This window comes from Crocodylus siamensis, chromosome 3 (assembly GCF_052110815.1).
Source record: "Crocodylus siamensis isolate JL-2025a chromosome 3, ASM5211081v1, whole genome shotgun sequence".
NCBI classification, from domain to species: Eukaryota; Metazoa; Chordata; order Crocodylia; family Crocodylidae; genus Crocodylus; species Crocodylus siamensis.
The window spans coordinates 45,502,455-45,523,854 of record NC_143397.1 but is presented as its reverse complement, the minus strand read 5'-3'; the positions used below and the strand labels follow the sequence as shown (position 1 = coordinate 45,523,854).

Sequence of the window (21,400 nt, the reverse complement as noted above, 5' to 3'; positions counted from 1 at the left end):
CTAATTCAAGAATAACTAGATTTAGTGGAAACACAGCACCATTATCAGAAGGTAATGAAAACTGTGGTATTTATAGTTCCACAGAAGAGTCAAAATTACAACTCTTTTGAAATTGCCTCCCCATGAATGGCAAGCAATATAGGGTTGAAGTGATGCATCTGCACTCAGAGAATTCTCTTGCAACTTCTTGCCTGGTTGTAATAGCCTCAGATTCCCAAGTCTCCAACCAGGAACATCACAGCACTGACAAGTGGCACTAGGCTGCTTCCTTTCACAAGCCTTGATCACTGGGAGCAGCAGGAGCAGCCTGTAGTGATGAATGTTGTAGGGGATCCTGGGCTATTAAGCAGCCCAGTGGCAGCAACTTTTAAAAGGGGCTTACATCGTATTCCCAGTCCTTCAATAAGTACTGTGTGTGACCTGCAGCAAATCAATTAATTTCTTTATAGCTTAGGTTCTTAATCTCTGAAATATCGTCTCTCTTAGAAGGGCATGAAGGACTAAATTCATTCCTGTACCTAAAATTCTGTAAAAATACGAAGTTATGGTGGTCATAATCTATTATCTTTTTATTTTATTAGGTGTGTTTCATACCATTTTTCTTCCAATTTATTTTATGTGTAGTAAACGTTACATAAAATGCTTCAGCAGATAAGACCTACCTGGGTGTCTCCTACCAACCATCCAGTTCTTTCCAGGACCAAGGACAGTGTCATCAATGTATCGGGGTTGGGCAGAATAATTCGGCTTTGGTTGAGGAATCGGACAATTCCGGTAAGGGAGTCACTCTTTGCAATAGTGATTTGACTCACTAGGTGGCGCCCAAGGACTGCTCCATCAGTGGCTCCTATCAGCTGGATTTCAAACTGCTCATCAGATTCCCTGCATCAAAGAGATCACGACATTCTGAGAACCTGACAATACGGACTAAACTATACCTGAAACTCTTGTCATTGGCCTGAATGGTGATACACACCCAATATGTGAAATACACAAAAACAAAACATTGCATTAAGTTTGTTTTTTCTTCACCTAAAACCATGAGATTTGAAAGAAACAAACATGCTATTTCATTCTTTTACATTAAGTTTGCTTAGTTTCTTAGGCACACCATTTTTATAATTTCTGACAAATTCATATAAATGATTTTTGATAACCTAAGCAGGAAGCCAGTGATTTCTTGATTTGCATTATATTTTATGAGAATCATGAAGCTCTAAGGGCTATTTTTACATTTTAAATTCTTCTCAATTTTTCAGCACCACTACAAGACATCCCTATTCCTGGCAGAGTCAGCAGTTTGTTCTATTAAATTCCACATATACGCAGGTAACATAACAACAATAAGTTAGTGAATATATATCTAAACAATTAATTCATCCAAAACAGTTACCTTTCATCATCATCTATGATGGAAACATTGATAAAGCTCCGGTTCTGGCCATGATGGAAGATTACAGAATCATTATTCACAATGTAGTCAACACCAGGGAGTGCAGTAACACCTCGAGAGATAAAATCAGCTGTCACATAGCCATAAGTTCCATGCTTTCTCAGTACAGGAATCACGATCATCCCAACATCCTCTTCCACTGCAAAAGCAATTCAAAGTAAACTACTGAACAGAAAGATCGTGTTCTTTCGAGACGTAGCTTCTTAAATTATACATGCTGAGGTATTACCAAAGTACTAAAGCATCCCAAATGTGTGATTGTGTCCTGAATGCCCACTTCCACTCTCACCTGCAGGACATTCTCTAGTACTTGGTTCTGTCCATGAAGGGGATGTCTACACTGCGGCAGTCAGTGCTCAGGAACATCATATTATGTAAACAAATCCCCTCACTCACATGAGCTGTGCCCAAAATCTGCTACAGAGCAGTTCTTTGGAGCATGCCCAGAGTGCACTCAGTACTGCTCTCAGTATTTTATTCACAGGCATGTGCTCATGAGAGCCGCGCTGCACATATCTAGCACTATTCTAAGGGTGGCTATATGACATTGTTTTTGGCATACAGAACAGGAGCAAGTAGTGAAATCTGTATTTGTAAAAGTTTTCAGTACTTTTTGACACGGTGATGACATGCCAATAGCGTCCAACAATTTTAAAAATGAACAAATGGACTTTATCTTGTTTCCTGTAGCCTACTGATGAATATTTTCTTTAATCAAGTAGGCAAAGAAGCACTGAATGCTATCAAAGTATGCTGCATTCCTAGGCTCTCTTTTTGTTCCATTATAAGTTTTAATATACATTGATCAAAATCAATGCAAGTAACTAAATTTTAATAATTGAATCAGTTACAGAGGAAATGATGACACTGTAATGATGGCACAGCTGTAATTTTATTTTGTTGCATGTTGGTCTGTGGTTCCCTTAGAAACAGATTAGTAGATTGTATTTTTTTTGTACAGAATGACGACTGTGGCAACTGTGAGACCACAGGTATGCCTAAGTATTAATTCATTATGTTAAGGACATTCAAGGTAGTCTTACAGCACATCATAACAAGATAAAAATGTACACATTAATGACATCATCTTGAGCCGAACCAGATCCATAAACAGATAAGCTAATGCCAGAGTGGAATGTATTTTAGGCACCTTCCACAATTGAACACGCAAGTCACCACATCTAGAAATAGCTGAGAGTTGCAAGGGATTTTGAAGGAAAACTTTAAGTAGAGCTTCATAAGGCAAGAATCAAACACGTTAGTGGTGTAGGTACAGATATTTCCAGAGATTTTGCTTATTATTGATAATATAAAAAAAAAAAATGCAATCCCAGTTCCTTGCTCAACTCTAATGGACTTATTAACTAGAATTAATTTATACCAGTATGTTCTCTTTAAGTGCAATATACTTTTAACTTAAAAACTTAGAAAGTGCAAACTTTGATGATACCATAAGTAAAATTAATGATAATGCTGCTATTAATGATGATGATGATAAATAACAACATTTTAACGCTTTTAATACTTTCAGTTAATTCTTGGCTCCAGCCAGGGACTGAACCAGGGTCTTGAACAAGCCTTGGTGCAGGCCAGGGCCAACAATCAGCTGTGGACACCTGGCTTTCCCCCTACTTTGTTGGTGTAGGGGGAGGCTCATGATCCACAGCTCCCCCCTGCCCTGGGGAGTAGAAAGGGCAGGATTAGAATACAATTCCCCCATCCTAAACTGCACTTCTTGCCATGCTCACGTGGCACAGTTGTTGGGACTGGGGATCAAAACCTATTGCATCTTTGAACAAATGTGTTCCAGGGCCTGGATTACAATGTTTACCAACAAAGGCAAAGACACAATATACAAGCCTTTCTTTTCTTACAATGGCCGAGAATGAAAAACCTAATGCTACTTTTATTTAGAAAAACGTATCACCCTAGACAGAACATAGTAATTGAGCAAACAGTAAATTGACATTTACACTATATTTACCAAAGGTTCAAAATGAGAAACGAAGGTGTTAGAAGCTTACCAGAAGCACTTCATGTAGGTAATGGCAGAAACAAGAATACAATTCAAAAAACTTGATTCTCAATCCTGTGTCCTGGAAACAAGCCTACCTTTTAAACACCAGTTTAAATGTTAACCCACCTTGCAGAGAGATATACTGTGGATCAAATTCAATGATACCCTCTGCATTGTCGTTTTTTGTTATAATGATTCGAACTATGGAGACATTTCCTATTTGTGGGGGCTGGTCCACCCGTAGTCCGTCTTCTCTAACAGTAAAATCAAATCCACTTGCAAGTGCATAAGGAAGAAAATGAAATATATTAGCTTTTATAAAAGAGGATAGTTTACAAAACTTACATGGGACTATAGAGTCAATAAGTATTTTTGTTCTTTTTACAATTATTGTTTCTACATTCCTGCTCTTACCTCCTTCCCTTCCCCTCCCCACCACACCTCCCAAACCAACATTAGTGCAAGACAGTAGCTTATTTCTGGAAGTGGGTGCCTTTGTCTTCTTTTCAGTTCTATCTGCACCCAATCTGAAATAGTCACACAATTGCCCGATTACCCCCTGAGAACAGATGGTAACAAAGAAACCAATCATTAACAAGATTATGTTTCTAAAGATAAAGCCTTGAATCTGCACAGGTTCAAGGATTAAACGTTTGGTGTACAATGACTCCTGTTGCTGCATACAAAACTAGCTGAGCACAGTTGCCGTAATGGTCTGTTATGGAATTGAGGCCAAAGCTTTTCATGCCCCATAAAGAGAGATTTCAGAGAGATTTAACAAAATTTCCATATAGGAGTCTACCAAAAATTCTAGAGTGCTAATGTTACACATATGTAGCATGTTTAGGAGAGAAAAATAGTTCCATTTTAGGAAATTCAGAATAACTGGCAGGTATGAACTGAACCAAATGTTACTTATTTGCTGCAAGTAGAATGAGCTTTGAAAATTCTAAAACATCAGTCATTCTACAGTAAGACGTGCCACTAGCCAGCTGTAGAGGTGGATGATTTCAAAAGATAAAGGAGGAGTCAGATAGCATAAGCACGGCAAGAATAGTTTGACTGAGACAAGGGTTGCATTCATCTTAATCTCGGACTTTGCTTTTGTTTTTTTTTTATTTAGTTTTTTTTTTCCATAGTTTCTAGGGTCAGAAGGGACCCGAGTAGATCATCTAATCCGACCCCCTGCCATGGCAGAAAAGAGTACTGGGATCAAATGACCCCAGCAAGATGTACATCTAGCCTCCTCTTAAAGACCCCCAGGGTAGGAGCCAGCACCACTTCTCTTGGAAGTTGGTTACAGATCCTAGCCGCCCTGATCGTGAAGTAGCGCCTCCTGATATCTAGCCTAAATCTACCCTCTGCCAGCTTGTGACTGTTATTCCTGGTCACTCCTGGCAGTGCTCGGGGGAACAGGGACTTCCCCAGTGCCTGCTGATCCCCCCTGACTAGTTTGTAACAGGCCACTAGATCCCCCCTCAGCCTTCTCTTCTGGAGGCTGAACAGGTTCAGGTCCCGCAGCCTCTCCTAATAGGGCCTTCCCTGCTGCCCCCTGATCATTTGAGTGGCCCTCCTCTGGACCCTCTCCACATTGTCCACATCCCTCTTGAAGTGCGGTGCCCAGAACTGGACGCAGTACTCCAGCTGCAGCCTGACCAGTGCCACACAGAGGGGGAGTATCACCTCCTTAGACCTGCTTGAGATGCATGTGTGTTTCCCTGACTATTCTCCTTAGCCCATTGAAGTTTGCCCTCCTGAAATCTAGGGCTGCTGTCTTGATGCAGGCCTTTGCCACCTCACGCTGGATGGTGAATTCCAGCAGGCGATGATCACTGTCGCCCAGGTGGTCAAGCACCCACAGCCCCCTCACCAGGTCATCTCCTGTGTCTCCCCCGGTGGGGCTTTGCACCTCCTGGGTTAGATGGAGGTCCTGCATTCTGGCTAAGAACCTACGTGAGCGGTTAGATCTGGCTGACTGCTCTTCCCAGATGTCTGGGAAGTTCAGGTCCCCCATGACTACCACATCCCTAGACTTCACTACCTCCATAAGCTGACCTAAGAATTCCTGGTCAAGCTCTTCCCCTTGGTCTGTAGTAGACCTCCACTGTTAAGTCTCTTTCCCCTCAACTGCCTTGTATTCTAACCCAAAGCACTTCAGAGTGCCCCTCCTCTGATTCTTTGTTAATCGATGAGGATGGGTATTCCTCCTTAATGTAGAGTGCCATGCCCCTACCTGTCCTTCCTAACCTGTCCCTCCTGCACAGCCTTGACATTCACCACCCAGCTAGAAGTAGGGTTGGTGCAAAAGTTCATTTTCAAGTAAAATGAAAATATCCCACAAATGTCAACTTGGTGAAAAATGTGACCTTGTGCTTTGGAACAGATTTTGAGTGTTCTGATTTTGTCATGGAAAGCTTTCTGTTTTAAAGTTAGCAATCCCATAAGCTTATTTAACAGATCTAGTAAAATTGGGAACCACAATCTCTGGTTCCTCATTCTAGATAAGATAATCTCTAATTTTTTAATACTTTTACAATCAATTGCAAAGCTTTGATGGGCTATTTATGGTAATGTGAAGATTAATTTTAGGCAGTTGTAGTTACCATTTCTTCCAATTATCCTCCTCCTCTTATTTAAAATATTCATGTTTTTCTAAATTATAGTTTGCAATTCAAACATTTTGTTTCAATATAAAATACAATCACTTCTAGCCTCTTAAAAAACTATAGCATTTCTCATGTTGTAACTTCTACTCAATTTCAATAACTAGATTTCACTCATCGATAGGTATCTCCATTTTCTTGCAATATGTAAGTTACCAGACCTTTTGCTTTCTGCATCTCACCAGAACATCCAAAAATAACTGTCTTCTTCAAAACTTATGCGTGATCTGCTAACTCTTAGCTTTCATTATCAATCAGTAAAATATTTATACATCTTTTCCTCTATTATGAAATATAACTTTACCTTCCCTGGAGCTCCACTTTGGTAATTATAACTGAAAATTCTTCAGGACCTTCAGGAAGGTCATCATCAAGAATTTCAATTGAAAACTTTTTCATCATCTCATCTGGCTCAAATACAAGCTCCCCTGAAGTGGAAGTGAAATCCATGCCCCCCTCTGCAGTTCCATTTAATGTCTTGTACCAGAGCTTCACTTGGCCATAGTGTCCACCAGAACGGAAAATTATGATGTTTACCTGAGGAAGATAAAACATGTTTTTTTTTAATTTCTAGCTTTACTTAGAATAAATGACTTAGGCCTCTTTTAAAGACATTATTCTAGAAACACCTTATCAATAAGCTTTACTATATTAAAATAAATTCTAAACTACATATTGATTTGATTTTTGTATCTAATCAAATAATTCAGAATTGTTCCTCCTCCCCACCCCCCCATGTCTTTCCCACCTTCCCCTCCCCACCCTCTGTCAACCCAAAAAACTCCAAAAGCTTACACCACCGGGAATCACTCTGTGGAAGGGACTACTGTGCCTCTGCATGGTATTACACACTTACAGAAAACATTCTGGTTGGATTTCAGTAAATCATCATCAGATATTTAAGGTTAATTTAAAAAGCTAGTAAAATCATCTAACTGATCCATATTAGATTCATTCTGGCATCTTTTAAGTTTTATAGCCTTATTTCAATACCCATTTTTCTTCTTCTGTTGTCTGAAATAGCTCCTGTGAAAATTCAAACCGCCCATAGGGGAAGTCACTAGCAACCATAGTGATATTTGCTGTGCTGCTAGACTCATCTATAATGCCTCCATCACTGATTCCAGTTAACTGAAACTCATAGTAATGCTTCTCTTCAGGAACGTTATCATCTAGAGCCTATAGGGAAAAAACAAATAAAGCTGAAGAGGTTTAAAGCATTCACAGTGTGAGATCTACCATTAATAGCTAACCAAAAAGGAAGTACTGGAATAGCTAATGCTATAGATCTCTCTTGTACCTGTATTAATACAACAGCTGCAGACTGCCCATCTCGCATCGTCAAGGTCCCTGATATCTCAGCAAATTCCTTCGGAAGAGGGGGTGTTATATTCCAGTATACAGTGACCTCACCAAAAATCCCTGGACCACGTACTAGACTGTAGGTAAGAACATATGTACACACTCATATGTTTCTGGTTCATGTTTAATTTCATAGCTTTAATATTTCTTATCTGTATCTGAGAGCTGATGCTCTGCCAGGTTGCTCTGAATCTGTGCCTGAACCAAAGAGGATCACTGAAGCTTCAATTTAATATAGTATGTCAGCACTACAATCCTTACAATTTCCTTTTTGCAGGTAGATAATGCATTGTAGTATCTGCAGTATTGTCTATGCTTTGCTTGCCCTGTGTACTGGACAATCTTTGGTGCTGGTGCACTACAGAAGGGAAGAGGCAGACCACTGAGCAGCAGGGCCTGTCAGCATTTTGCCATGTAAGGCAAAAGCATCCTGTTAGAGGGACCTAGCGGGGATATGTGTTTGGCTGCTACTCTAAAAATCTGGAGCCAGCTTTTCTCCTGTTACAGCAAGCCTGGCAAACCATGAGGGAGGGCAAGATTTATAGTTCTGCCTACACATTTCCTCTCCTGAGCTAATGCTCTGGGCAGTACTGCCTAGCCCTCTGGAGTCCCCAGGCTGCAGCAAAACATCTTTTTTATACTGGCATGCTAGAAAAAAAGTGTTATAAATAGATCCTGGCATATTTAGATCCTACATGTCCAGGTGCTTAGTTGTAAAAAGGTTTCAATTTATTTCCCATTTCTTTATTGCTTTGCATACCAGCAGACAAAACCAAATACTGCTACACTGATTGTGTAGCAGTAATTACACAGGACCAAGTTCTGAGAAGGCATGAGCTTTGCAGTGTGACTGAATTTCCACTTTTCTTTTTCATGCTTCAGTAAAAAGCCTCTTCCTTTTAATGCATTCACAACTTAAAGTCCTTGAAGATCCTCCAGGCTCCCCTGGAGATATGTGGCAGATATGATCCAAATATACTTTGTACATTGTACCATGCTTTTAAAAATAAATGACTTTCCTGAAAATGATGTGACACCCAATTTTCAGAAACAGGATAGGTACAACACCCTACAACTTCTTTGGAACATGTTGTTGTTCAGTACTTGTATAAAGCGCTGAACATTCAGACCATAAGCAAAGAACTCAGTTTTACCTACCCAATAAATGCAGTTCCATTATAATTTCTGGAGGGCTCCCCAATGAAAATATGCTTGGATGATGGAGATATCCCGACAACCCCAGAAGCTCCCTGATCACCAAGAATAACGATGGTTGCCAGACCTGTGTAGAAAAGTCAATGAATAATATTTAAATTACATGGTATCATTAAACTTACATGATAACAACAAAAATGGAGATATAAATAACTTGCACAGAATATATAGACCTTGAACTTTTAAAAGAGTTCATTAAATTAATATAAACACCATGCTGGCTATATAATATTATCCTTGTCCTGTATATGGGGCAATTGAATCAAATGGCCCAATTCTCACCTCAACTTACACTATTTTTATATCGTTACAACTCCATCAACTACATGTTAATTGGAATTGAGACCGGCCACACTGAAATCCATGGAAGTTAAATAAATAAATAAATGTAATCAAGTAGTTTAACCAACTTTTACCAAACAAAGGAGTGACAAAATTTAAAAATGTATTATACAAGTTCTAGCACTAGCATTTTATTTACAGCTTTCACTAAAAATTATATAGTGGAATTAACAATAAAATTATATATTATATAATGATTAAATTACATGATTTGTGATTATTGGTAAAAGCATATCATAAAATTACACATCCTATAATTTAAACTAAAGTAAAATTAAACATAACATATGATAATACATAAAAATAATTCAAATGAAAAAAACATGAAATAGTAGAATAAAAAAATTAAAACAGGGGATTCTATTTAATTTTGGCCCCTGTTTTTTGTACAAGTAGCACAATTACATTTACAGAGTATAAAAAAAAGCCGTAAGTAGATTGAGAGGAGCCAACTTGTTTTTTCTTCATTAGTCTATTATTTAAAAATTTCCATTAATGGAGAGATCCATTTCCCTCTTATTTCTGCAAAGAATGAACACCAGCACAAACAGCGATTTAGGTTGTCGATTTCATTCTTCCCATGAGAACATATCCTGTCAAAATATGGGGTCCACCACCCCCTCCCCATAATGACTGCAGACTTCATTAAAGTGAACTGCAGTCTCACAATGGCCTCTCGTTTGTGGTTTTATACCTCAGATAGGTTTCTAAGCCAAAAGAGTGTTTATTAATTTAAAAAAAAAGGGGAAGTTTGAAAAAAAAAAATCTTACTGCCTTCAAGAATCTTTCATTCTTAAAATTAATCTCGTTTTAAATATGAACAAAATCTTTACTTGATATTCATTGCTTGTGCATTACACATAAGAAATTAATAGTGGAAAGCCAGCCTGTTTAAACTGGTCACCTATACCATACATTTAAGAATTAGCCTCAGGGCAGGATATATTTGAGTTTATGATTCAAAATCTCCCTTTGAGAGATAATTTAGCTCTTAAACTTACTTCTTTTTACCTTTTATTTCCTAACATTCTAAATCTTGGTTAGATTTTAGCCACTTTAAAAGGGCAAGGGGGTATGTGCAGAGCTGTTTTGATCTGAATATTAGATCTGCATCTGCCTTCAGTGATCTAAGTTAGCCCTAGCTTTGACCCTGAATGAAGCAGGATTGGAGTGGCTGTTACTATGCTTATATCACTACAGAATGATGCAGACATAACAGTTGTATCATAAGTCTGTATCAATATCCTTTTATAGTGATACAGTTATCACATCTGTCTATCCACAACTTTATTATTTCCTTACCATTTATTGGGGATATTTCTGCCTCACCAGTAGAAACTAGCTGAACTGTAAACATTTCATTCCCCTCCAACAGGCCATCTTCTATGGCATGTAAAACAATTGTCTTCTGGGATTCAGTCTGCAACAGGAAGACAAGGAAAACTTACAGTAGTCAAAATTACAGTAGTTATGCAAGGAGTCAGGTATGCTTATCTGCTAATAAAGTCAGTGAGAGTGAAGACAATTTCAACACATGGCACATTCTACAAATCTATCTAAATTTTAAAAAGATGTATTGCAAAGCTGAAGTTTCCCTCAGATTAATGAAAAATCAAAACCATGTCTTCAAGTTACAAAAAGCAACAGTAGCTTCTTTCTGCCTTTATAAACTTCCCCCACCCCTGCAAAATTCAAGCCTAAAAACAAAATGAAATAATTTCCAAAGAGTCCAGGATATATTTTATTACAGATCCCGCTCTGCCCATGAGAAAGCCCCAACTTGCTGCTAGGTGGAGCTTATTAAATTTTTTTCCAGTCAAATGTTTTTCCTCTAAAAAAAAAACACAGATTCAATCAAAACGACAGTTTTCCAAGAGAAATTTCAAAGCAAATTAGCCCTTTTGGGGGCTTTCCAGCAACATACCTACTATCCAGTCCCTCAGATAGTCAGTTTACAAAGGGTGAGCTCCTCCACCTTCCCCAGCCTAGACATCCCTAGTTGGCCAGCTCTCCAAGCAGCCTACATGATGGATTTGGGGCTGCCTGGTTCTCAGGCTCTCCACATTGGCTCCTGTGAAGCTGAAAATCCTGGGAAGCATCATAACATTTCAGAAACACCAAAACATATTTTGTGCAGGAATGTTTTGGTGACTTGAAAGTTAAATATTGCAGAATTTCATTATGTGCTGCCTTTGCACCTCTCTCATAATCTGAAGGAAAAAAGAGTTTACAAAAAGCTCCCTAATTTTTGTAAGAAAATTCTGTTTTCTGGCCAGTTCTCCTTGAATTGAACGCTCCCAAAATAAATGACACACTTACGAGGGTTGTATCCTAGGTTGTAAAAACTTCCAGAAACCTTTGGCTGTTCCTACAGCCACAGCAAACTTTACTTCAACAATTAAATGCTTAGAAAAAAATTAGTAAGACTGCAAGTTGATTGTATCTCTGTACCATTATACATTCGTTTAAATAAATGGGCATTATTGTTGAACGATCTAACTGTCAATATATTAGACTAATCAATATGTTACCTGGTGCAATTAATTCAGTTATAAAATAGAAATATCCCAAGATACACATTAAATGTTGTTTTACTTAAAATGGATTTTTTTCTTGTTCAGTACTTTAGAAAGCCTATAAACAGACAAATTAGTCTGTTACAGTCAACTGCCAATAGCTTCACAATTCTCAGACAAGGTTCTTTCGGTAAATCTGATATCTTTTATTAGACAAACTCAAAGAGTTGGAAAAAATATTCTTTGCAAACTTTCAAGTACAAATATCCTTTGTCAGGCTGAGGAAGCATCTACAATTGGTCTGTGCTCTTCCTGGATAGAATGAATAGTAAAGAAGCGAGAGGCTGGTATGCATGCAAGAAAGCCAGTCAGTGAAATCACAATTCTCGGTCTTTAATGCTGTCTTCATGAACTTCCCCCACCCCAAACACACACACTGTGGCGTGCCTACATACATGCAGGGCAGATATTTTAAAGGCACTGTAACTTTTACACTTAAGCCTGAAGAAGGATGATTGCACCCAAAAGTTTGCAAAGAATTTTTTTCCAACTACTCAGTTGGTCTAATAAAAGATCACATCTACCCCAAAGAACCCTGCCTGCACTTGTACCTAAAGTGCTTTAAGTAAATGCCTTAAAACTTAATAGACATTTCACAGTTTGGTGCAAGCCTCATGCTTTGCTGTAGTTCTGTAGAGTAGGAGGCAGGGGTGCTGGATGATGCAGCAATTAGTAATTACCATTTTGAAGAGGCCCAGTTAATTACACATGCAATAAAACTAAACTAGATAGGCTGAGATGCACCACTACAGTTTGCCTTGCATTTAAAACACATACAACAAGGTTTAATAAAGATGATTTCCACCATTTAAAAAATGTTCCAAAGATGCCCACATATATTGTGATGGCTTTAGAATACTTTAAATGGTGAAAATCATCATGTATATAGGCACCATATGAAACCAATAACTTGGGCAGCTAAGGGCTACTTTGAAGGTTAGTTGGGAAAGTATGCTCTTTATTTTGAAATGGCTGCCTCTTAATTGTATGTTTGATCCCTCTATACAGCCAGCTAAGTGTCAGTTAATGCAATGAGCTATCTTAATAATGGCCATGGGAAAGAGTTATTATAAAATTGATTCTCTTAAAAGTAATTTACACAGCATTTTAAAAAACTCCCATTTTTTGGATGACTTACAATATGCTGATCTGATAGAGGGAACAAGCCACAACCTCTTTTCTGAATTAAAGATATTAGCTATCTTGCTCATACCACCCTACTGTATTTATTTTCCTTCTGTTTTGTTATAATACATTAATACATAACAATGCTCTACTTGTACACAGTTGTGTGTATATAGGCTGATGCGTGTACACACACACACACACACACAGAGTCACAAACATATAACTGTTTATATATAACTACATACAAAAAAGAAAAGGTTTGTACATGTAAGGAGAACAAATGGGATGTTATAGCACTGAGAATACCTCATTAAAGTGAAGAGTCCCATTCAAAGGAGTAAGGTCATATCTGGCTGCTTCCTCAAGAATCCATATCACTCTGACTTCACCCTTTCCTCCTTGACTCCGACTAACGGTGAGAAACACAGTTGCAGCAGGGTCACCAGGTGACTCTGGCTCCTTAACTGTTACCTGAAGAAAAAAAGAAGGAAGAGTTAGGAAAGACAGCTAAGAAAGAACATTAAAATATTATGTTACTATAAACATTACCTTAGGAAAAAAATATAACGCTGCTTTTAACACATGAAAATATATTATTTTCTAACGTGTCTCCAAGACACAAGACTGAACATCCTCTGCACAGAGGCATTCTGTTGAATGCCTAGAAAAGATTAGTCACTTAATGTATTTCTGTATCCCTTATGATTCAAAACAATTATATGCAATGAATCACTAAAAAAACAGAGAAAAAATGATACAACAGCAAAAGGGAAAGCATTCTACATCATTAGACATCTTAAAACAAATTAAAGCTGTAAAGGCCCAGTAATGAAAATGGGGATGTGTGTGTGTGCCTGAAGGTAAGCTCTAAAAAACACGTGTTAAAAACAACACAATTGTTAAATAGCCCTGATCTTTTCAAGTCTGAGAACTTCCTTACCATAACACAAAGGAACAGGAGGGCCTAAACCCATCCACGGAGCCCAATTCAGAGAGACCACAGGGGCCAAGATAACAGTTTTGTGGCGTCTCTGTGAGATTTAGAGGAAAGCAGGATAGATTTGCACCTTATAGACTAACCAAAGTAGGTAAGTAAATAGACAGACAAAGCAAGCTTTTGTGAGCTGAAGCTCACTTCACCAGATGCTGTGAAAGGATGTGCAGAAAGCAGAATAAAAGAGTAGATTTAGAGAGCCAATAGACCTAATGAAGGCATGACAACTTAGCACATGGAGACCAGTTCTCAGTCTTCCTGGTCCAAGTGGTGTAGGAAAATGAAGGATTATTTTAAAATGCATATGCCAGGTATACAGCATATGCAAACTGTAGCTTAATAAAATAGCCTGGCATATTTGTGAAAACTATTTCTTCAATTTAAAGCAGAGTGCTTTACAATTTTGCTCCTAAGACATCCTTCATATATACCCTATTACCAGACAAAAAATAATAATATGATAGAAAACCGGATGCAAATCTGCTAGGCTGGAAAACCAAATAATTCTCTCCTTTTGAAGCCAGAAGGAACCTAGTTATATTAAATACTGGAGGCCACATACACACCCCAATATACTATTTGTTGTGGGGACTTGTACAGAAAAACAAAACCACTTGTTTTCTCACTCCTTCAAAAAGTGCTTCCTTTCTCGGCAAACATCCAAGGGCTTGCTTTAGATATCCCTTCTGCTTATAAAAATTCCAAGGATTAGTGGGAATCAGACAAAACACCATGTGACCTAGCGACACAGTGTGTAGCCAGAATAACCAAAGAACCAGATTATATCTTTTACTGGCAGATCTAGGATTTCAAAAGGGATGACGTATACAGGAGATGCAACCGGCACCCTAGAGGTGACTGCATCTCCCACTACCAGCAGCCTTTCCAACCCTGGTAAGCAGACTATGTCCCAGAAGCAGCTGCTTGGTCTTTTTGGGTCCCGGAAGCAGGTAAGAGTCCCTCGCTGCCTCCTGTTCTTGGCAGCCCTGGTCCCCCGGACTCAGTGCCACCACACCTCTCCTCCCCACAGGGTTTGCCCAGGGCACTAAAATTATTCATTACACCTCTGGGCACAGGAAGGGGGGCATGCATTGACACCCCTGCTATCTCCAGCTGACCCAGGAGCAGTAGATGCTCTAGCGGTGCTCCTACCCCCTCCAGCTGGGTGCTATGGGCAGCAGCTGCCTTTGGATGCCTGGGAGAGTGACAGTGGTGATGGATCGATTCGCTCCTTCTTGCACCTACTCCCATTATGGGGCCAAGCCCCCCTTTCTGCCCTCCCACCCCATGTGTTCCCTGTTCACTGAGAGCAGGCACAGGCAGGTGGGGGGCTCCCTACAGCCCAGCTCCCTGTACACCCACATCCCACAGCTAGAGCCTCCAGCCCAGTGTGGGGAAAACCAGGGGAGGGGACAGGGAGTAAGGACCCGTGTGCTACCATTGCTGTGACTGGCAAGCCCCACACACAGTGCAGCCAGTCCCCACAGCCCCCAGCTGGAGTGGGACATGAGCAACTCTGGGACTTCCTCTTCCCTGGGTCAGACAGGAACAGTGGCAGGCAGGTCCCCGCTTCCTCGCCTGCCACCTATGTGGTCCTGGGTACCTCCTACCAGCCTGAAGCTCCAAATGCAGTTCAGGCTCTGCACAGGATGCAGGCATTTGGGACTGTGAGAAACTGATGCCACTAGCATATGAGCTATACTTTGAAAGGAATATTGCCCCTCCCCCCAATCTTCCCAGATACGTTTTCTGAATGACCAGATAGGCAAAATTACTCTAAACTATCTGTGAAACATTTAAAACAACAAAAACTACATTCATAAAAATAAAGTTTATTGCTTATATTTTCATACAAAATTAAACAATTAGCTAGCATCTCACTATGCTTTTTGTCATGAAGACTCTAAATTTAACTGTCATTCCTGTGTAAGCTGTTTCTTAGCAACAAAACACTTCCACACAGCTCATATGACAACAGTAGTTACCATATTTACTCAAATAGAAGATAACTGTAATTGTAAGACAAAAATTAAATTCTGTATGTGGAAAAAATATAAATTTGTTATAATTTTCCAGGTATATAATCTAATTATTGGAGGTATGCTTTAAATTTGTCCCCCTCCCACTGCTACAGCAGGGGAAATAAATCTGAGGGTTAGGTAGCCCCTTTACTCTCTGCTTCTCCCCATGCAGCCCCTTCCCCCTCTCTTGCAGTCCCTTCCCTCTCTCCTTACTGTCAGACTCTGCTCTCCCTGAGCGCATGGAAGTGAGGAAAAACTTGAAAACACTGGCCTTGAAATTAAACAGAGCTGCAGTAATTTGCACATGGTACCCATATGCTTAGTTCATCTAGAATTGATGCTGATGCACATTACCTATTTAAAATTGCAGGAAGCTTCACAATTTTAAGCAGAACTTTGCAGGGGGGGCAGTGCATGCATGCAGTGCAGTGTTCAGCCACATAACAATTGAGCAGAACTCAACTGTTCCAAAAACCATAAGGATTGAGCAGGCAGAACTCAAATTGTTCTAAACACCATGTATGGGCCTACAGCTAGTGAGCATCCACTAACCCAGGCTCTCACCGTGGGACTTCAGATACTCCCAAATCCATTGGCAGGCATTCTACATGCAGGCCCAAGCCTGGAGGTCTTGGCATTCAGATGCCCCAGCTTGATCTACACCTACTTAGAGTACAAATTTGTTATATTATTCCAAAGGCAAAAGGCTCATGAGTTCATTGGGCTTTGCCATAGTAGAGTCAACAGCATTTCAAGCCACAGTGACCCCACAGCTCCATATGTGTGTACTCCAGATACCCTCACAAATGAGCCATGTGCTAATTAGTCTCCCCACATGACTGGAACCAGGTGTTCTTGTCATGAGTCCTGGGATCCTCCAAAAATGTCTATGCAGATGAATAACAGGGCAACCAGGTCCAGCTTCTCTTCAGGGAGGGCAGGGCCACACTACTCATATGCAACAGGCTAAGGGAGTGGGTAACAGAGGGATTCTGGCTGAGCTGTATGGAGCCCTGTTTGGTGATATTTGCCAGACATTTAAGGTTGGTGAAGAAAAAAGGAATCACTGAAAATGGGAAGGAAAGCTACAGTTCAGCTATGACTTGAAAAAGAGCTGGCACTGAGGGGGACTGTGCTTCATGGACACTCCCATACATCTTTTTCACATGTGCTGTTCTTTTGGCTAAGGGGTGCTCTGGGGCACAGGGGAGTGGGTGCATTTATTGTAATAGGAAGCACAGGTTTCTTAATGTGCTTTTAAGATGTGTGATGGAAAGTTTATGATAGAGGATATACACATATAACTCTAGATACAGAGATATATATTTTAATAAAAAAAAAAACCCAACAACAAGGAGAGGGTATCAGGGCTGCCTTTGGCCCTCAGTGCCAGTATCTCCCAGTGCAGTGCCAGTTCCTTGTGCAAGGAACACCTGCCCCATTTTTTAAAGGAGAAAAACATTCAGTATCTCGACCTTTCGGGCTAAGATCAAATATAGCATTTTTGGCACCGATGGGAGGGCCCCGCAAAAAAAAAATTCAAGTTCCATCAGCTCATTTGCCTAATATGGGCCAGTCGGTGTTGGCTGCATTTAATCAGCTTCATTGTTGATTTCCACTGCTGAGCATATGCTGCTATTGGCAGCAGTTTAATGAGAGACAATGTATTTAATGAGGTCTTCTTATATGCAAATATAATTTGAGAGGCTTTTTACCCCATGCTGATAGGAGGAAAAAATCTTGTCTTGTATTCAAGTAAATACAGTAATAAATAGAGACGAGGGTAGCAATCCAAGTAAGGATCCTAAAAAGTTTGTAAAGCCTGCACTGAAGTACATGAGTCTTTGTGCTTTCGCATGGAACTACATCGTAAATAAAACTTACAGTTTTTTCTTCAAATCCAAATACTCCAACAGGAGAATCATTTGGTGGAATAAATATAGTCACTGTGGTATCATCCCCAAGCCTGGCACCACCTGTCACCTGGATTAAGGTGATGCTGAATGTCTCTAAAAATTCAACTACAATGTCATCTATTATTGTGATTTCTATTACTCCAGTGGCCTGCAAAAGACAAAGAACAAATTAATAATACATTTTAAGATGCATCTATGACACCAGTGGACTGTACTTTCCAAATAAAACTCAAAGATTTGAGTCTTAGATTTTTTTAATTGTAATAATGTAATTTAAGATATTGCTAGATAAATTGTAATACATTTTATTATAGACATGTAAAATTATATTAATCTATATTCATCCATGTAAAATAAGATAAAAAGAAACTAATGTTCAGAATATATTTAAAACTCATTTATGGCAAGTCCTATGAAAGCTGATGAAATCTTAAAGATCCCAATATAGTGTAAATTAAAAAAAAAAAAACTTGACAATCATATTTTCTTCTGAAAAATGTTGGGCTAGCTGTTATAACAAGTAATCAGTGACATCACTATTAGCAAAGAGAAATTAAAACAGAACAAAACTAAACTCTTCTTTGCAGTTTTGTTCTGGGTATGGGACAGTTTAAGCAGTTATAGTGAGGCTGGTGAAGTTACACTTTCATGTTGCCCTGGCAAAGCTCATAAATACACTTTTCCTAAGCCAGTATGAAACTGAAAATGCATCAAGCATGAATTTTCATGGCACAGGAGAGTTGGGACCAAACGTATTTGGAACTACATTGTCCCTTCCTAAAAGGCACTGCTGAATATTTATCGAATAACCGAAAAGCCCTTTTAAAATTTAGAAGGATTTTTTAAACATTTCAAAAGTAACAAGGTGATGTATCAAAAAAACATATTTTTTAAAATTAGTAAATTATTTGACAATGCTCCTTTAAGAAAGTTTTTGTAGTAATACAAACAAACACAATGGTGCACTGCAAATTACCAAACTCTCTTCAAATTTGTAATCTCTGTTGTTATAAATGTTAAAAGATAAGTGTTCGGTCTAGATGATTCCTGCTTTTTTCTTCCATTATATATCTCTTTAGCAAGTAACAACATGCCCTCTGTGCTGCATTTGGTCCTAACCAAAACTTCATTCACAAAGCATATCTTTTTTTTTTTTTTTTTTTTTTTTTTTTTATGTCCAAGCCCACTTTTCCTTTCTCCTGCCAAAATATCTCATTTCTCTCTTAATATGACATGAAATCTAAAAACATACATACACAAATAAAGAAACAAAGCAAGCCACTGTTTGATTACAACAAATTATGGGTTAATCTGAATTTCTGACTCAGCAGCCTATTGATGGGCACGTAAAAATAGAGGAACAGCCTGGCTGACATACCATGTTTGTCTTAGTTTAAACACTAAACTGCCATTAAAGTCAATGGGACTTCTCACATGCCACAAGTGAAGCAGCCATATAAGTGTCTGCAGGTTTTAACTGAAAGTCTTTAGTGAATCATTACTCAGTTTTTATAAGGAGATAAGAAAGACCCCTGCCTGCATATCCCAGAAAGGCTTATATTTACAGCAATAGCATACTTGTCCTTCTGAAAATGTAAGGATTCCAGATGATGGAGTAAAGTCTTCCAGGCTAGCAGTGGCAGGTACTGCTTCCCAATAGAGATCTACTGATTCAAACCTCCCAGCCATCCGAATCACTGGCAGCTTCAATACATTCTCTGGTGGAGGCACTTCATAACCAGGAACAGCTCCACTTATGTCCTAAAAATGCAGAAAAAACATTGAGTACCATGGCAAAAGGTTTCTTTTTTCCTATTCTCTCCAGAGGCCTGATGCTAAATATTGCCAGAAGCGTGGAACTATGCCCTAACAGTACATTTAGATCCTTTGATATATGACCTCTAAGCAATATAGTATTTCTGATCTTTACTACACAGATAACACCACAAAAATTAAGGTGATCATTTGATTTAGATTTACGGTAAAATAAACCACTGTTTTTTAATGCGTCTAGTTCCTAAATGAATTAAGTATATTTGCAGTAGGAAACCTGCATACAGAAATAGCCTGTCCAGCATTTGGCCTGTTAATTCATTACAAATTACACTTATTACCTGAAATGTTTTTACTACAAATTTAAAATGCAGCCTGAAAATTGCTAGAACACACTATTCTGTATTTTATATCCAGTCTTACCCTGGTAACATTGAAGTTAAATATTCCTCTGGGGTCATCATTTTCTTCAATCATTATCTCAGCTATTTCTAATCCAGGTCTCTTCACGCTTGGCTGCCCTCCAGTGAGAGAAGAGTCTACCAACTGCACATCAGTAATATTGATTATGAATCCTTCATGTAATTCTGGAACATTATCCTGTAAAAATATTTTTAAAGTGTCACCTCCTTTATAAGCTCATGTTGTAAAATGGATATTATGAAAGAAGGGAACTGACTGGGTAGCTGTGTTGCTGACTAGGCATGTACCAGATAAAACTGCAGCAGTTGGGATTATATAACCAATTCTCTGCCTCATCACACCACCTCTGAAAGGGAAAGAACTTTTTTGTTTTGTTTTTTTAATACTCTAGTGACTTTGAGGACTTGAAGTTGTCAGCCAGAGCTAAAATCTACAAGAATTTTAATGAATACTGCTGGCTGCATCCTTGTTTCTTTTCCATACAGGAAAACAGGCCAGAAATCCAAAAACTCAGAAAAGACTTGCACTGATTATTTTCCCTGAAAAACTGGAGACCAAATCTGTTAATGCATATAAAGTTAAATTATTGTGCCCTTTCTGAAGGAGTTCCAAATGAAAATCTTAACACATTCCTATGACGGTTTAAAATTCACCAAAACATTTTTTTTCATTCCCACAGAAAAAGGAATTGGGTTGGGAAAAAAAAAAAAAAAAGCAGCACTTGGACCATTCACAAACTAGTCACCAGTGTCCAATTCTGCTGAAATGGGTGCACACAGTTCTATTTTAAAAGCCAATGTTTCTCTAACAAGATTTCAGAACCTTGCCCCATTTCTTCTTCCAAAACCACCTCCATATTTCCTTTTAAAACATATACATCTTAGCCAGGAAAACTTCAGTTACTCACAGGCAAAATGGTGACTCTGACATAAGCCATTGTTGTGCCCTCTGCCATAATTATTGTTTCCTCTTCTATTATATAATCTTCATTTTTTGTGGCTTGGTTGGAGGGCAGGAGTGAGAAATTAGGCTTTGAACTTAACTGCACTGAAATGTCTCCAACAAATCCTTGTTCTCGAAGAATTTGTAAAGTAACAATAGTTGAAGTCCCTGCAAGAAAAATGGGAAATCTCTATCGGCCTGTTAGCCATCAAGATATGCTTGCTGTAACTATTTTCCAGATTATTTTTTATTTCATTTCACTGAGCTAGAGTTGTCTGAATCCCTCAGTGAAATCATTTAATGTTAGAGTATACATCTGATCTTTAAAATCCCAGCCAGGACACTCCCCATTTAGTGAATCAAGCAGTTAAACACCCACAGAAACTATCTGGATTTTTTCAGAGCATATATGGCATATAACGACACCTTCCTACTTGTTCCCAGCCAGCCCACTTATTCTAGTGGGCTTCATATAATTTGAATCACTCTGAAGACACTATTAATACAGATACAGAAAAATACCAATCCAATGCTCACGAACTGACTGGAAGTTTGGGTTCTAGAGCAGGACAACC

General features: G+C 38.8%; 1 protein-coding gene across 1 annotated transcript in view; it reads right to left on the bottom strand.

Moving 5' to 3' along the window:
- Positions 1 to 21,400, bottom strand: part of ADGRV1 (adhesion G protein-coupled receptor V1) — a 479,769-nt gene that overhangs the window by 286,278 nt on the left and 172,091 nt on the right. Inside the window, exons 55-67 of the mRNA XM_090037635.1 lie at positions 20,791 to 20,993; positions 19,884 to 20,060; positions 19,266 to 19,448; positions 17,656 to 17,835; positions 13,063 to 13,227; positions 10,355 to 10,472; positions 8,654 to 8,777; positions 7,434 to 7,572; positions 7,127 to 7,312; positions 6,438 to 6,670; positions 3,597 to 3,745; positions 1,394 to 1,592; positions 663 to 882 (exon numbers count right to left, since the gene is read on the bottom strand). Coding sequence (XP_089893761.1) covers positions 663 to 882; positions 1,394 to 1,592; positions 3,597 to 3,745; positions 6,438 to 6,670; positions 7,127 to 7,312; positions 7,434 to 7,572; positions 8,654 to 8,777; positions 10,355 to 10,472; positions 13,063 to 13,227; positions 17,656 to 17,835; positions 19,266 to 19,448; positions 19,884 to 20,060; positions 20,791 to 20,993 — 2,276 coding nt within the window. The remainder of the gene's footprint in view (positions 1 to 662; positions 883 to 1,393; positions 1,593 to 3,596; positions 3,746 to 6,437; positions 6,671 to 7,126; positions 7,313 to 7,433; positions 7,573 to 8,653; positions 8,778 to 10,354; positions 10,473 to 13,062; positions 13,228 to 17,655; positions 17,836 to 19,265; positions 19,449 to 19,883; positions 20,061 to 20,790; positions 20,994 to 21,400) is intronic.